Raw genomic sequence first — 17,584 nt, 5'->3', positions numbered from 1 at the left:
TAAATGGTATTTGGGAAACTGGGTAACTTAAATAAAGAAGAAATTGTATCCCTAATTTACAATACACACACACAAAAAAAAACTCCAGATGGATTAAAGACATAAAAGTAAAATGTAAAACCTGAAATCTATCTTGAAAGTGTAGAATACTGTTGTGATCTTGGAAGTGCAGCACACATTCAACATGGAAATAGGTTGCAAATGTGTTGATGAAAACAGAAGCAGAACAAACTTTATAGCACAACTAGAGGCCCGGTGCATGTAATTCATGCAGGGGGTGGGGGGGGAGCTCCCTCAGCCCAGCCTGCACCCATTCCAATCAGGGACCCCTCTCACAATCTGGGACCACTGGCTCCTAACCACTCACCTGCCTGCCTGATTGCCCCTAACCTCTCTGCCTGCCTGCCTGATCACCCCTAACTGCCCTCCCCTGCAGGCCCGATCTTGCCCCCAACTGCCCTCCTCTGCCAGACAATTTGGTTCTGATTGGTCAGTTTCTATGCCAGTCAGCGTCAAAAGCTCAACCTCCTAGGCAGCCATTGGCTCCTCACAGTTGACCCAGATTTGGTTCTGATTGGTCAGTTTCTATGCCAGTGTCAAAAGCTCTGCCTCCTAGGAAGCCATTGGCTCCTCACAGTTGACCCAGATTTGGTTCTGATTGGTCAGTTTCTATGCCAGTCAGTGTCAAAAGCTCTGCCTCCTAGGAAGCCATTGGCTCCTCACAGTTGACCCAGATTTGGTTCTGATTGGTCAGTTTCTATGCCAGTCAGCATCTCTGGGCCTATCAACGGGGCCTGATCAGAAAGGCAGGGCTGATCAGCAGCCCCATGAAGGCCTGGAGAGAAATGGAGGCGTGGCTGTTGGGCAGGCCAGGAGAGAAAGAGAGGCAAATTCTGATCAACGGCTGCCACAGTGTCTATGGATCAGACCCTGCCTCTCTCTCTCTGCAGGCCTCTCTCCGGGCCTGATCTGCAGCCCCCTAGGCAGTCAGTGCTGGGTCACCACGGCAACCCAGCACTGACTTCCAGTCTGGTCCAGACTGTCTGGTTGAGCCTTTGGTCGTAATTGGTTGTTACGACCCTGGCTCTTAATTATATAGATTATCATCTAGGCAAACTGAAAACATGCATATATAACCCCATATATTTTACAAGAACATACAAGATGCATGTTAAATATTTTCAACTGAGTTTTTAAGAAGTTTACAATGTAAAATCATGTTTATTTAGTGACATACTTTATTAAATTACCACCTTCACCAAATATTCCCCAAGTCAAGAGCAACAGTTTCTTTCGTTTGGTTTGGGGTGGGGGTAGAGTCGTTGTAATGAAGTGCACAGAACAGTGAGAGCTGCAAGTCTTATGGGCAGGACTCAGATCCTGCTGCAAACCTCTGCCCTCTGCACCAATGGATGATCTTACACTGGCTAAATACAAAGTACAAGGTGATGAGGGAATAAGTGTCTTATCTCTGTTAGTTGATTGCGTCTTTAGTAAAAACTCAGCTACTAAATTGCCTATTTTTTCTTTACACCACAATCCTAATTAGAAACTTGGTATTTTATAGGAACTGTCTAATAAGATAAAAATTACATATATGAATTAATGTGAATACAGTATCTGTGCTCTTGTGTCTTCAAGTATTTTAAGTTATAATTAACGGTCTCCTTGACTATCAAGTTAACATGTAGGAGTTTCTGTTAAAGCTATTTACAGAAAGGGTGGAAACTCTTGTCAACTGGCACTGTCCTTGATTGCTATATTTTAAATTAATTCTCTTTGAACCCAATTAAAGTATATTTTATGAGTAAAAAATAAATATATTCAAGTGGATATGTTAAGATGATTAAAGCAGGGAATCTGAGGACTGGGGAAAACTGGACATATCCTGATCATAGACTTGGGATGATGTACACTTTTTCCAATGTTTCTAAGATCTGGTTCAATATAGCCACTCTTCATAGCACACAATACAGGTGACAGAGTAGCAACAGTATCAGAATAGCAAGTCAAATCTGCTTTTACTATTTGACAACACACACATACAGACTTTTTCTATCTGTACTGCTATTATCATTAGAGAAGTATTTTCTTGGTCACTGCTACTGATATCCATTGGAAGACATTGCCTAGACAAAGAAATTTTTCCTTCTTGGTTGACCACTCCACAATAAATATGACTCTGACTCGAGAACTTGAGAATTGGATGCATTATTCAAATAGTGTGGCTTTTTTTTCTTCCCTAGCCATTCCCCAATTTACTCCTCAAGCTAACTAAGAAATAAACTATCTGAATATTACTTGTGAGACCATGGACAGTTTATTTCATCTGTTTGAGATAATCTCTGAGGACTACTATCAGGCTAATATTTAAAAACATGAGTTAAGGATTTGACATACTATAATTTCTCAGTAAGACGGGAAAAAATATCAAGAAATTCAACTCACTTTCAAGTTAATTATTTTTCCTTCACAATAGTCAAGGTCCTATCTTCAGGGCCCAAGATTTTTGGTAAGACAGATTCAACTAGACCTTCCTTCTTCTTTTTTTTTTTTTTTAATATATTTTTATTGATTTCAGAGAGGAAGGGAGAAGAGATAGATAGAAGCATCAATGATGAGAAAGAATCACTGATCAGCTGCCTCCTGCAATCCCCACTGGAGATGGAGCCAGCAACACAGACAGGTGACTTGACCAAGAATCGAACCTGTGACTTCCTGATTCATAGGTTGATGCTCAACCACTGAGCCACACCGGCCCGGGCAGACCTTCCTTCTTAAGACTCCTTTCCCTGATTCAGGTCCACCCACTATGTTCAGGTTAGAAGTTCTCTTGGTTTGCTATAGTTCTCCCATCATTATACTTCTCACACTGTGCTCTACTTGCCTACTTACTTATCTTTATCTATTCCCCACCCTTTAAACAGTTTGTACTCTGAGAGAGGAAAGACTGTCCCATTTTGTTTATCATTACTTTCCCAGTACGTAGCACTATGCCCAGAATGGAGTAGGAACACAATAATCAATGAATAACTAGCACTTAATTTAATTAAAGGCAGAAACTAAGAGCCAAATGCTACTACTTCAACATAGCACCTACCTCCCTAGTAGGAACTTTCATCCCTCTATTATGCTGAGGGGTTTCCTCATCTTCTCTGACAACCCCAATTAGCCATTAAAGATCTACCACAAGCCCATCTCTAGTATACCTGCCACTACTCGAACTCACAAAATATAATTTGGCAGTAAAAGGAGGAAAGGATGGAAAACCTACTCCCACACACAATGCCACCTCCCACTGGAGCACTCCTCTCACTTTGACTTAACCCAATCCACAAAGTCAAAGGACTATGCAATAGCAAATTAAGACCAGCACTACTAAGAGAGAAAGGGAAGAAACAAAACCTATTCTGCTACTATCCAAATCCTCCAAGCATCAGAGGTCCTGACCTCATCTCTTAAAACACAAAAACTACCATCTTTCCCAGAAATTCTTCCCTTTCCGGGAAAAAGGAGCACATGTGTGGGTGTGAAGGATATATTGTACACTAACAATGGTGCCACTTTTGGTGGGACCTTTCATATGACCAAATTTATAAGGCCAGAGATTAAAAATGGCAGCAGAGTGAGTGGATACTGCATGGACATACTCGCAGAAACAAACTGGAATTACAACTAAAATACAGAAAAACTTCCTGAATAATCAACGGAAAACTTGCTGGAGAGAACCTTGATACCCGAGGACCAAAAGTGGAGACCACATAGACTGGTAGGACGGGCAGAGGTGCGAAAAGGGCTGGCTGGGCGCCCACAGATAGCAACTGAAGTTTCAGAAAGGCATCTCAGCTGTGGGGGGTTGCCACTGAGAACTCAGGGATCTAATCACAAGTTGGGCCTCCCAGCAGAGAGCACCAGAACTGAGAAGGGTACCCACATAACACCTGTGAAAAGCAGCGGGGTTGCTGCCTGCCAGGGAGCGACTGCTGGAAATTCAGATACCCTCTTAAAAGGGCCAAAATTCCCTGTGGAGCCACCCACCTTGTGCTCCAGCAGAGGGAAGGCAGTGTGGACTGGAGCTTTGTGAGCGGAAGCCAGGATTGGGGACTCAGGGTTAGAGCTCAGAAGGCAGAATAGAAAACACGGATAGTATTTATGGACTCTCCTATGTTGAGTCATTCCCTCACGCAGTGGAGGACATCTTTCCCACACAGACATTTGCCTTGCCTGGGGGAAGACAGTGGACCCACACCAAGCATGTCAAACTCACAGCCAGAAGGCCGCATGCAGCCCACAACGAATATTTTTGTGGCCCAACCAATATAACAGTATGTACGAAACGTTTTAATAAAAATTTCGTAACTTAATTTTTACAATACCCTATTATACATAATTATTAATAACGAAGTTCGCTAATGACTGATTACTATAATTGTGTTGCACTCATTTCCCTTACATGCCTTACGCACAGGCGCACCATTTCTCTCCAATAATACTAGCAGCAAATATTTTAGCAGCCAATTGCCACATCCTTAGTCTTGGACTGACTTGTTTGGTGTGCGCAACAGGAAATATTTTGCTTTCAGAGAATAAGAAAAATAGGTTTATTTGCGTTACGCTTATTAATTTGTGCAGTTATTCAGTGTCTGGTAAGTTAATGTTCAAGAAAAAATATTAATTTTTATTAAAATGTTCTATTATTTCTGTTAATGATTATTCATTTATTTCAGCCCTTTGTATTCAGCATGTATCTATTGACATAAACCTACGTTTCTATGAAAATCGAAGCTTTTGGTTTTTTGCAGCCCATATAAACTTAAACCTTGTTTATTTGGCCCATGTTAGCCTTTGAGTTTGACATGCTTGACCCGGACTATTGGAAAACACCTTGCCCTGAGGCCACTTAAGAGACTATAAATAATTAACCTCCAAGCAGAAGCAACTGCCACACCCTGCTGAAAAAAAAACTCCCCACTCCTGAAGATGATTGCCTGGGGTAATTCAAGAGGAATCCTATCAGTCTATAGGCAGAGGTCATCTCTGGAGGCTTTGAGTCTTTGCCTGATCTAATTTGTCAAAAACAGCATTTGACACTGTCCTGCAGTAGAGACTGAGAGGCATAGAGGATGTAGCTAATACATAGTCACAAACCCAAACAAGCAGCCAAAATGAAGAGACAAACAACCCCCAAATGAAAGAACAAGAGAATTCTCCATAAGAAGAGAAAAATGAAGCAGAGATAAGAAATTTATCTAAAACATAGTTCACAGTAATGATGGTAAAGATGCTCAACAGCATGAGAAAAGATATAGTAACTATGAAAACAGAAATAATGACATAGCACAAATAAAGAACACATTGGAAGGAATACACAGCAGATTAGCGGAAGCTGAGGGTCAAATAAGTGGATTATAAGACAGGGTTGAAAAAAATCACTCAATCAGAGAACTAGAAAGAAAAAACAGTTAAAAAACAGGAGGACACTTCTTCACAGCAGGTGCTGGGCTGCCACCATACATGGCGGGAGTAAGATGAGAAGGAGCATGAGACGGGTAGGGTTCCCTGCCGCTCTCCTTGGGTCCCAAAGAGGGTCAGCTGGCCGGGCTTTGGGGCATGTGCCCTGAGGCGGGGAGCGAGAGTGCAATGATGAGGAACCCGTCCCCTGGGCTGGGGACATGCCGAATGTGACCACCTCCCTCTCCCTAACCCGGCGTCGGGAGGAGGAGTGGGCCAGACGCTGCCACTAGATGGACCACGGACACGGAGGCGGCCTGGCTCCTTCAGGTTTAAGTATTGTGTAAGTTGCATCAATGAAGCACATACAGGGGGCCTAGAAGACAATCAGCAACGGTTTTGGATTCAAAGACGCAATGTTTGATGGCCCCGCCTGCATTTCCCAATAATTCAGCAGTTTGGCTATCAGCGCCAAGCATCAGATAACGGCAAACTTATGGACTCTTCCAAGACAAGCAATACTATCCGTGTTTTCTTGCCAAACAAGCAAAGAACAGTGGTCAGTGTATGAAATGGAATGAGTTTGCATGACTGCCTTATGAAAAGCACTCAAGGTGAGGGGCCTACAACTGGAGTGCTGTGTAGCATTCAGATTTCTCCACGAACACAAAGGTAAAAAAGCACGAATACTGATGCTGCCTCCTTGATTGCAGAAGAACTTCAAGTAGACTTGCTGGATCACGTTCCTCTCACAACACACAACTTTGCTCGGAAGACCTTCCTGTGAAGCTTGCCTTCTGTGACATGTGTCAGAAGTTCCTACTAAATGGATTTCGACGTGAGACTTGTGGCTACAAATTTCACGAGCATTGTAGCACTAAAGTACCTACTATGTGTGTGGACTAGAGTAATGTCAGACAACTCTTATTGTTTCCAAATTCCACTATCACCATTAGTCCCAACACTGCCTTCTGACAATGTATAGGATGCGAGAGTCTGCTTTCCAGATGCCTGCTAGTTCCCAGCACAGATACTCCACACCCCACACCTTTACATTCAACACCTCCAACCCCTCCTCTGAAGGTTCCCTTTCCCAGAAGCAGAGGTCGACATCCACATCTAATGTTCACATGGTCAGCACTACACAGGATGATTGAGGATGCAATCTGAAGTCACAGTGAACCAGCCTCACCTTCAGCCATGTCTAGCAGCCCCAACAATCTGAGCCCAACGGGCTGGTCACAGCCCAAAACCCCTGTGCCGGCACAGAGAGAGCAGGCACCAGGATCTGGGACCCAGGAGAAAACAAAATTAGGCCTCGTGGACAGAGAGATTCAAGTTATTACTGGGAAAAAGAAGCCAGTGAAGTGATGCTCTCCACTCAGACTGGGTCAGGCTCCTTTGGAACTGTTTTTAAGGACAAGTGGCATGGAGACGTTGCAGTAAAGATCCTAAAGGTTGCTGACCCCACGCCAGAGCAGTTTCAGGCCTTCAGGAATGAGGTGGCTGTCTTGCGCAAAACACAACACATGTACATCCTGCTCTTTACGGGTACATGACGAAGGACAACCTGGCGATTGTGACCCAATGGTGTGAGGGCAACAGCCTCTACAAACACCTGCATGTCTAAGAGACCAAGTTCCAGATGTTCCAGCTGATTGACATTGCCCAGCAGACGGCTCAGAGAATGGACTACCTGCAATGCAAAGTACATCATCCAAAGAGACATGAAATCCAATAATATATTTCTCCATGAAGGCCTGACAGTGAAAATTGGAGATTCTGGTTTGGCAACAGTGAAGTTGCGCTGGAGTGGTTCTCAGCAGGTTGAACAATCCACTGGCTCTATCTTGTAGATGGCCCCAGAGGTGATCCGAATGCAGGCTAACAACCCGTTCAGCTTAGTCTGACATCCACTCCTATGGCATTGTGCTGTATGAGCTCATAACAGGGGAGCTACCTTACTCCCACATCAACAATCAAAATAAGATCATCTTCATGGTGGGCCAAGGATTTGCCTCCCCAGACCTTAGTAAATTATACAAGAACTGCCCTGAAGCAATGAAGAGGCTTGTAGCTGACTGTGTCAAGAAAGTTAAGGAAGAGAGGTCTTTTTTTCCCCAGATCCTGTCTTCCATTGAGCTGTTCCAACACTCTCTACCAAAAATCAACCGGAGCACTTCTGAGCCATTCCTGAATCAAGCAGCCCACACCGAGGATATCAATGCCTGCACACTGACCACGTCCCCTAGACCAGGGGTCACCAACCAGTGGTCTGCGGACCACTGATGTCCCGTGAGGTCTGAAAGGTTGGCAACTGCTGGTTTAAGGAAACCTTTAAAGCAGCGGTCGCCAACCAGTGGTCCGCGGACCACTGGTGGTCCGTGAGGTCCGAAAGATTGGCAAACGCTGCCTAGACTGCCTGTCTTCTAGCTGACTTTGCACCTATACTCAGGCCATCAGGGGAGGAAGAGAAGTCAGCAGGCACCATCTTTCTGCTCCCTTTCTATGGGAGCAGAGAGCTTGTTTTCAGAGAAGCTGCCGCTAAGGACCTTCTACTCAAAGGGCCTTACTTCATGTTACCTTCTTTTCTCCCCTTTCTGGTCCTGGGAGAAGGAAGCCATTTACAATGCTGGTTTCTCCTGCTCCCTACCTGCATCCTCCATGCTCATGAGCTGAGCCTTCTCTAGATTCAGCAGTGGCTGCTGATGGCAATATATGATCTGGGAACCCGGCCATTGGTTAGACAAGTATTTTTAGGGCATGAAAAGCACTTGGAGGGAAAATGAAGGTAGGCAAACCAGCCATGATGGGGGGACACGTGGATTTTGAGAATCAGCTCCTATGAGGAATGCTTATCACAGGAAGGACTTTTTCTTCAGAGATAGTGGTGAGTAGTGTGGCACCAAACAGGTAGTTTTGCACATAATAGCCCAGGATTGTCAAGACCATGGCCGCCTAAAGGAGTGCTTTGGTACTATAGAACTATGGAGTTTGGGGAACCTTCCTTTTTTCATGGAGTTCTCCAGTGCACTGGGATGGTTTTCTAGAAGAGGTGCCCGGCCTACCCTTCTAAGTCTCAGCTCTGTCAGGGAGCAGTCTTCCATCATGCTGAATTTTGTCTTCTAGGAGTTGCCCCTATGGGGTGGGGCCATCGACCAGCCTCGTCTCTCAACAGTCATGTCATGTGTATGTAAGGAAACCAGGAATACAAGTTTTCTTGATTTGGTTTTTAATTTTGTTTTTATTGCGCCTGACAAAATACAGTTATCTGATGGTTCCTCAATTATGTTATTTTGATAAAATAAATGTAAAAAACAAAAACAAACCAACAACACACACACAAAAACAGGATGATAACTTAAGGGAGCAGTGGGACTACAGAAACAACAATATTCGAATAGCAGGTGTGCCAGGAGAGGTAGAAAGGGAGAAAGGGATAGAGAATGTGTTTGAAGAAATAATGGCAGAAAACTTCCCTAACCTGGTAAAGAAAAAGTCACACAACTTCAGGAGGCACAGAGAAACCCAAGCAAGAAGAACCCAAACAGGCTCACGTGCAGACACATCATAATTAAAATGCCAAAAATTAAAGACAAAGAGAAAATCTTAATGGCAGCAAGAGAAAAGAAAACTGTTACCTACATAGGAGTTCCCATAAGGCTGACACCTGATTTCTCATCAGAAACTCTACAGGTCAGAGGGAATGGCATGAAGTACTCAAGGTAATGCAAAGCAAGGATCTGAGACCAAGATTACTATATCTAGCAAGGCTATCATTCAAAATAGATGATCAAATAAAGAGCTTCCCGGACAAAAAAAAAAAAAAGGCTAACGGAGCACATCACCACCAAGCCAGCATTATAAGAAATGTAAAGGGATTGCAGTAATGAGAATAAGAAACAGAGAGAGAAACCTAGGCATACAGAATTAAAATGGCAATAAATAGTACCTATCAATAATAACCCTAAATGTCAATGGACTGAATGCTCCAATCAAAAGGCATAAGGTAGCTAAATGGATACAAAAACATGACCTAACTATATGCTCTATAAGAGACCCACCTCAGGACAAAAGACACACAAAAGAACTTAAGTGCACAGGATGAGGGTGAAGGGCTGAGAAAAAAAATTGCAAGCAAATGAAAAGGAAAAAAAAGCTGGAATAGCATAGCAATACTCATATCTGACAAAATAGACTTTAAAATGAAGGCCATCACAAGTGACAACAAAGGTCACTACACAATACTAAAGGGATCCATCCAACAAGAGGCTATAACCCTGGTAAAAACATATATGCACCCAATACAGGAGCACCTAAATATATAAAAAACTTTTAGAGGATTTTAACCGCAAGGTCGGCAACAATATAGTCACAGAAGGGGACTTTAACACCCTGCTGACTTCACTGGATAGATCTTCCAGACAAAAACTTAAGGAAACAGTGACTCTAAAGGACACACTGGACAGATGGATTTAATTGACATTTATAGAACATTTTGCCCCAAAGCAGCAGAATATACATTCTTCTCAAGTGCACCTGGATCACTCACAAAGATAGACCACATGTGAGGATACAAAACAAGACTCTACAAGTTCAAGAAGATTGAAATCATATCAACCATCCTCTCAGATCACAGTGGAATGAAATTAGATAGCAACTACAGTAAAAACACCCCAAAACATTCAAACACATGAAGGCTAAATAGCATGTTATTAAACAATGAATGGGTTACCAACGAGATCAAGAAAGAAATAAAAAACTTCCTGGAAACAAATAAAAACAAACACACAACAACCCAAAATCTCTGGGACACAGCAAAAGCAGTCCTGAGAGAGAAGTTCATAGCATTACAGGCATACCTCAAAAAAAACAAACAAAAACAAACAAACAAAAACACCCCACACAAAAATCAACAATAAACTCAATAAACTATTTAACCCTACAACTTAGAAGACATTGTTTCTTTCCTGAGCCCCCCCACACTGAGTCAGCAGGCAGAGGCCATATCAGCCTGGCTATCACTGTTCCTCCTGCCCTAGTGATCCCCTGAGACACTGCCCCACCCAACTTGCTGGTCCACCAAAGATGTTTCAAGTGGCTTTTCCATTTGAATAGACTCTCCTGGTTCATGCAGTGGACTTTCTTAAAATCTCTCAAACAAGTAGCATCTGGCCCCAGCATCCCTCAAATCTCTCACTAAGTGGCCCCATACCCAGCAATCGACCTTGTTTTGCAGCTTGGTCTCTCCTGGGCATCTCCAAGCCCAGCACAAGTAGCATTCACCTGCAGATCGCTTTGTAGCTCATGCCGGGTGGCCCTGGGCAGAACAAGGTGATGACTGACCTTAGCCTGCACCTCCCAGGAGGCCCCAAAGGCAGTGCACCCAGTGGACAGCTTCAGACCACAACAAAGCACCACCCATCCATTTCCACAAGTGACACACTCAAGGGGAGGACTCAGCAGGCACCAGAGTCCCACTGAAGTAAGTCACCCTCCGTGGGGTGGACACCTGCAAAGCTGATCCTCCACAGTGGTCACAGCCAGTCGTTGCAGCCAATCAGCCTGCAGGTAAACCCCTCCCATTGGCATGACAAAAGCAAGCAAGACTCAACTACACTGAGGAGGCTGTGTCACTCAACTCTACAGGACACCTACTACATTAGGCCACTCTACCAAGCTCAGGAGATGCAGCAGCTCTGCCTAATACAAACAAACACAGAAAAGCTGCCAAAATGAGGAGACAAAGAAACATGTCCCAAATGAAAGAACAAAAAAACTCCAGAAAAATAACTAAACAAAATGGAGATAAGCAAAATATAAGATGCAGAGTTCAAAACACTGGTTATAAGGGTAGAACTTAGTGAGAACTTCAATGGCATAAAAAGGAGGTGAAAATCATAAAGAGCCAGTCAGAAATTAAAGATACACTAACTGAAATGAATAATTTATAGGGGATCAACCAGAGTAGATGAAGTCAAGAATCAAAACAGACAAGAATCAGAAATAAAAGAGAAGAGGCTACAACTAATATAACAGAAATACAAAAGGAATCATAAGAGACTATGAACAATTATACATCAACAATGCACACCAACCTAAAAGAAATAAATTTCCAGAAACATGTAACCTATCAAGATTGAATCATGAAGAAATAGAAAATCTGAATAAACATTACCAGTAAGGAGACTGAATCTGTAATTTAAAAAACTACGAAGGATCAAACGTCTAGGAAACAATATATACACTGGAAAATTCTCCCAGAAAGTGAAAGAAGAATACCAATCCAGAAAACAGAAGGGGAGAGAACACTTCCAAACTCATTTTATGAGGCCCACATTACCCTGACACCAAAACCAAACAAGGTCTCTACAAGAAAAGAAAATTATAGATCAGTATTGCTGATGAACATAGATGTAAAAATTCTCAGCAAAATAAGTTCAACAATACAGTAAAAGAATCACCATAATCAAGTGGGATTTATTCCAGGGATACCAGAATGGTTCAACATCCACAAATCAATCATTGTGTTATACCACATGGGCACAATCATCTTAATAGATGCAGAAAAGCATTTGACAAAGTTCAATATCCATTTAAGATAGGGAGCATACCTCAACATAATAAAGGCTATATATGATAAGCCCAGAGCTAACATCATACTCAATGATGAGAAACTGAAAGCTTTTCCTCTAAGATCAGAAACAATACAAGGATGCCCGCTCTTACCACCTTTAAAATATATATATATTTGTATTGATTTCAGAGAGGGAGAGAGAGAGAGAAACATTAAGGACGAGAATCATTAATCGGCTGCCTCTTGCATGCTTCCTATTGGGGATCGAGCCCGCAACCTGGGCATGTGCCCTGACTGGGACTCAATCGAACTGTGACCTCCTGGTTCATGTGTCAAGGCCCAACCACTGAACCACGCCAGCCGGGCCACTCTCACCGTATTCAACATATATATAAAACCCTAAACACTCCACACAAAAAAAACTATTAGAATAAACAAAGTTGCAGGATACAAAATCAATATATAAAAATCTGTTGTGTTGCTATACACTAGTAATTATCAGAAAGAGAAATTAAGTAAACAATCCCATTTACAATTACACCCCCTCCGTGGAGAAAAAATTTAACCACGGAGTTAAAAAAAAAAACTATACACTGAAAACTATTAACACATCGATAAAAGAAACTGAATATGACACAAACAAAAATATATTCCATGCTCATGGACTGAAAGAACTGATACTGTTAAAATGTCCATATTATTGCCCTAGCCTAGTGTGGCTTAGTTGGTTGAGAGTCGTCCTATGCACCAAAAGGTCATTTGTTCAATTCCCTATCAGGGCACATGCTCAGGTTGTGGGTTTGATCCCCCTGTCAGGATACATGTGGAAGGCAATCGATTATATTTGGCAATTTCCAAAAGAAAGAATTGGGGGGGAAAGAATTAAAGGTTATAATATAGAACAAGAGCCCTAGCTGGTTTGGCTCAGTGGATAGAGCATTGCCTTGTGGACCGAAGGGTCCCGGGTTCGATTCCAGTCAAGGGCACATGCCTGGGTTGTGGGCTTGATCCCCAGTAGGAGGCGTGCTGGAGGCAACTGATCAATGATTCTCTCTCATCATTGATGTTTCTGTCTCTCCCTCTCCCTTCCTCTCTAAAATCAATAAAAAATAATTTAAAAAATCAAATCACATTTCTAAAAAATAATTATAAAACAAGAGTTCTTTGATAGTGACTATTGTAAAGTACAACTACTTTGATAGAATTACTTAGAAGAATTAGCTATGCCAAATGGAGGAGTGAGGAGGTAAAGATTTCTTTCCCAAGCACACTTTAGGCCTGATAGAGGAGATACCAAAAAAGGGGAGCAAACTATATAAAAGGCAGACACGAGATGCAAGGGAGTCAACATAGCAGAAAACCAAAGGGAATTGTGAAGGCAACCCCCAAGACAACATCTGTGCTGGAAGTCTAGAGAGCAACAAGTCCAGATTAGAGAAAAACTCCAGAAGAGCTCCAGGACAGTATCTCTTTAAAAAATATAACTGATAAATCATATGACATTGACAGTATGGAAAACTACACTGCAAGACATTTTACAGATCAGGGTGAAAATTTCAATGTTCAAAAAAAGTAAGCAAATTCTATTGTTTTAATGAGTCAATTTTTAAACCCAATTGTATAAGAAAGAAATTTAATATTAGAAATAACTAAAAATATCTAACAAATATTTTACACTGTTCTAAGTACTTTGAATGCATTAAATCATTTAACCTTCAACAATACTTTCTTCTATTCTATATGGCTTATATGTAAATTTTTTCCTATCTAATAAAATAGTATGGAAATTAACCGTGACTGTCACTCCGTCACTCTGTCACAAAGATGGTGGCGCCCAGTCCCCTCAGCCCCACCGCTGAAGTGTCAAGGCCTGTCACCACTCCGGCGGGCTGATGGTGGCAGTGTCTGGGCCTGTGGACCCGGCTGGGGGCTGCAGGGGCGAGCAGGAAGGCATGACCCGCCCACTCCGGCGGGCCGATGCAGCCTCGCCGCCGCAGTGTGCGGGCCTGTGGACCCGGCCGGGGACCACGGGGCCGAGCAGCGAGGCACAACCTGCCCACTCCAGCAGGCCGAGGCAGCCTCACCGCTCTGCTGCTGCCGCAGTGTCCGGGCCTGTCAGCCCCTCCATGAGGCTGAATGCTGTGTCCAGGGGGCACACGCAAATGGGTGGGGACTTGACTCTGGGTCTTCTGGCGCAGGGGGACTTGATGCTATGTCCCTGTTTGTGCTGGCCAGCAGGTGGACATCCCCTGAGGGGTCCCAGACTGTGAGAGGGCACAGAATGGGCTGAGAGACCCCCCCCCAAGTGCACAAATTTTTGTGCACCGGGCCACTAGTATAATCATAAAAGGACATGGGATTTGAAATGTTTTATGTGAGCATATTGAAATGGAGAAAAGACTATGTGGGAAATTCCTCATCTAACAGTACTAGTATAGAAGAAAATATCTAAAACTGCTGAATCAAGATACAGTAATGTTTTATTAAGAAATAAAGCCATGCCGAAACCGGTTTGGCTCAGTGGATAGAGCGTCGGCCTGCGGACTGAGGGGTCCCGGGTTCGATTCTGGTCAAGGGCATGTACGTTGGTTGCGGGCACACCCCCAGTGGGGGATGTGCAGGAGGCAGCTGGTCGATGTTTCTCTCTCATCGATGTTTCTGACTCTCTATCCCTCTCTCTTCCTCTCTGTAAGAAATCAATAAAATATATTAAAAAAAAAAAAAAAAGAAATAAAGCCAATAGGCGTAGCTCAGTGCTTGAGCGCTGACGTATGTACCAGGAGGTCACAGTTCGATTCCTTGTTAAGGCACATGCCTGAGTTGTGGGCTAAATCTACAGTGTGGGGCGTGCAGGATGCAGCGGATCAACTCTCATCATTGATGTTTCTATATCTCTCTCCCTCTTCCTTCCTCTCTGAAATTAATAAAAATATATATAAAAAAAGAAATACAAAAAATTAGCTAAGAGTGAAGAGTAGTTGCCTTTAAGAAGAATGGAGGGAACAGATAAGACACTGCATCTGTTGTTTTGTTTGTTTGTTTTTTGACATTCAATATTATTTTGTAGTTTCAGGTGTACAGCACAGTGGTTAGACCAGTGGTTCCCAAACTTATTTGGCCTACCGCCACCTTTCCAGAAAAAATATTACTCAGCCCCTGGAAATTAATTTTTTAAAAATTTTAATAGCAGTTACTCATCGCCCCCAAATGCACCTGTGGCCATCACCGCCCCCCTGGATCACTGCAGCGCCCACCGGGGGGCAGTAGCGCCCACTTTGGGAATCACTGGGTTAGACAATCATATCTATATCTATCTATCTATATAAAAAGCCAGTATCCGTGATGACCAAACAACCGGTCACCATGAGGTGCACTGAGCACCTCTCAGTCCCTCCCCCCCTGGCCCGCAAGTGGGGCGGGGCAGGACTGGTGAGCAGGCTGAACGGCTGACCTCTTGGTTCCTGCCCCCGGCCCACAGGCTCCGATGGATCAGCCATGGTGAACGGGGGAATCAGGGTGGGTGGTGGGAGGACCGGGCTGGCTATCAGGCTTTGGGATCACCAGCTCATCCCCGGCTGCTCAGGGGCTCAGGCCTGCGGGAAAGCGGGGGCAACTTCACCTCCATGCGCATGCGCCAGGCCGGCTGCTGATGGAACGCGCTGCCTACTGGAGGCCGCTCATGCCAGGGCAGGTAGGTCGCGGGCATGCCCCACAGCTTCTAGTAGCACCTCAAGCCCCAGCGGCAGTGGCGGCGCCCACGTGAGCAGCCCCCAGTGGGCAGCACGCTCCATCAGTCGCTGCCCAGCCCACGCGCATGGAGGTGAAGTTGCTGGCGCCTGCTTTCCCGCAGGCCTGAGCCCCTGAGGGATGAGCTGGTGATCCCAACGGCCTAACAGCCTAGTGGCGGAGGCAGCATTTGGCCTGGGGACTGGTGAACAGGCAGAAGATGGCCCTGATCACAGGAGGCTAGGCCCTAGTAACCCTACCCACACGATTTCGTGAGCTGGGCCTCTGGTATATATATAAAAGCCTAAGCGACCATTACGACCGCTTGACCGAACGACCAGTCGCTATGACGTGCACTGACCACCAAAGGGCAGACGCTCAATGCAGGAACTGCCCCCTGGTGGTCAGTGCACTCCCACAGCCAACCTCCCGCAGTCCCTCCTCCCGGCCGGCCCCGATTGCCCCAATTGGGACTGGGAGAGATGGCCCCGTTTAGCCCCCATCGCTGGCCAGGCTGAGTGACCCCACCCGTGCACAAATTCGTGCACCAGGCCTCTAGTACTTAATAGTTTCCCTAATATTTCCAGGACCCACCTGGCACCATACATAGCTATTACAATACTAGTAGCCCTGCACATGAATCCATGTGCCAGTAGCTCACCAGTAACTCGCTGCCGCCCTCCACTAGCTCTCCACCCGCTGCCCCACCCTCCTGTAGCTCCCTCCGTCCCGCTGGCTCTCCCCCTCATAGCTTGCTGCCCTGCCCCCTCCTGTAGTTCTCCGCCGCCCGCTTGTAGCTCACTGCCCCACCCTCCTGCTGATCCGTTATCTGGTTGTTACGTGGTCAGTTGTTACGCTTCACAGCGTAAGGACCATTTGCATATTACATCTTTATTATATAGGATTACTGACTATTATTTCCTATGCTGTACTTTATATCCCCATGATTACCATTCTCAATCCCTTCACTTCTTTCACCCAGTCCCCAACCCTTCTCCCCTCTGGCAACCATCAGTCTGTTCTCTGTATCTACAAGTTTGCTTAGGTGTTGTTTCTTGGTTTATGGTGTTCTTTAGATTCCACAGATAAGTGAAATCATATGATATTCATCTTTCTCTGGCTGACATAATTCACCTAGCATAATACCCTTTAGGTCCATCCATGCTGTCAAAAATTGTAAGGTTTCATTTTTTATGGCTGAGTAATATTCCATTGTATATATGTACCACAGCTTTTTTATTATCCACTGATCTAGTGATTGGTGCTTGGGTTGCTTCTATAGCTTGGCTATTGTAAATAATGCTGCCATGAACATAGGGGTGCATGTATTCTTTCAAATTAGTGTTTTGGTTTTCTTTGAATATATACCCAGAAGAGAAATTGCTGAGTCATAAGGCAGCTGCATTTTTAATTTTTGAGGAACTTCCCATAGTGGCTCACCAATCTGCATTCCCACCAACAATGCATGAGGACTCCCTAGGACACTATCTTTTGGTTAAAAGTTTCATAATTTAAAGCTACTTCATTTTTGATAAATATTCAAAATTAAGTTTTAAAAGATAGAAAATGATGAAAGTGAAAACAAACCTTGGTAACATCAGTTTCCATAGCAGTGTTTCCCAAAGGGCATCCTCTGGAAAAATAGTTCTCATTTCACAGGATTACCTTGGAGCCTTTAATATAGGGTGGAGCAAAAGTAGGTTTACAGTTGAGTTGTGAGTATGCAAAAGTTTATCTTTGTATTATTATATATTAATTATTGTATTATTTTCCATACAAATAACTGTAAACCTGCTTTTGCCCTACAAAGTATTTTAAAACATACTTTAT

General features: G+C 43.9%; 1 protein-coding gene and 1 pseudogene across 6 annotated transcripts in view; one reads left to right on the top strand and one right to left on the bottom strand.

The window, feature by feature from the left end:
* The window catches only part of MTF2 (metal response element binding transcription factor 2), a 74,966-nt gene that overhangs the window by 35,174 nt on the left and 22,208 nt on the right, over positions 1–17,584 (bottom strand). For 2 of the 6 annotated variants that reach the window (XM_023757672.1, XM_023757674.1), the window contains exon 1: positions 17,342–17,439. The exons of 3 other annotated variants lie outside the window; for them this stretch is intronic. In XM_023757672.1, the coding sequence (XP_023613440.1) occupies positions 17,342–17,406 (65 nt within the window). In that variant the 5' untranslated portion in view covers positions 17,407–17,439. Of the gene's footprint in view, positions 1–17,341; positions 17,440–17,584 lie in introns of those variants that run through there. One more of the 6 variants, XR_002830369.1, reaches the window with a different exon arrangement.
* LOC102416879 lies at positions 5,808–10,755 on the top strand (annotated as a pseudogene).

Source organism: Myotis lucifugus, unplaced genomic scaffold (genome assembly GCF_000147115.1).
Source record: "Myotis lucifugus unplaced genomic scaffold, Myoluc2.0 scaffold_110, whole genome shotgun sequence".
NCBI lineage: Eukaryota > Metazoa > Chordata > Mammalia > Chiroptera > Vespertilionidae > Myotis > Myotis lucifugus.
Note: the sequence above shows the minus strand (reverse complement) of the source record. Positions and strands in the feature narration are given on the sequence as shown.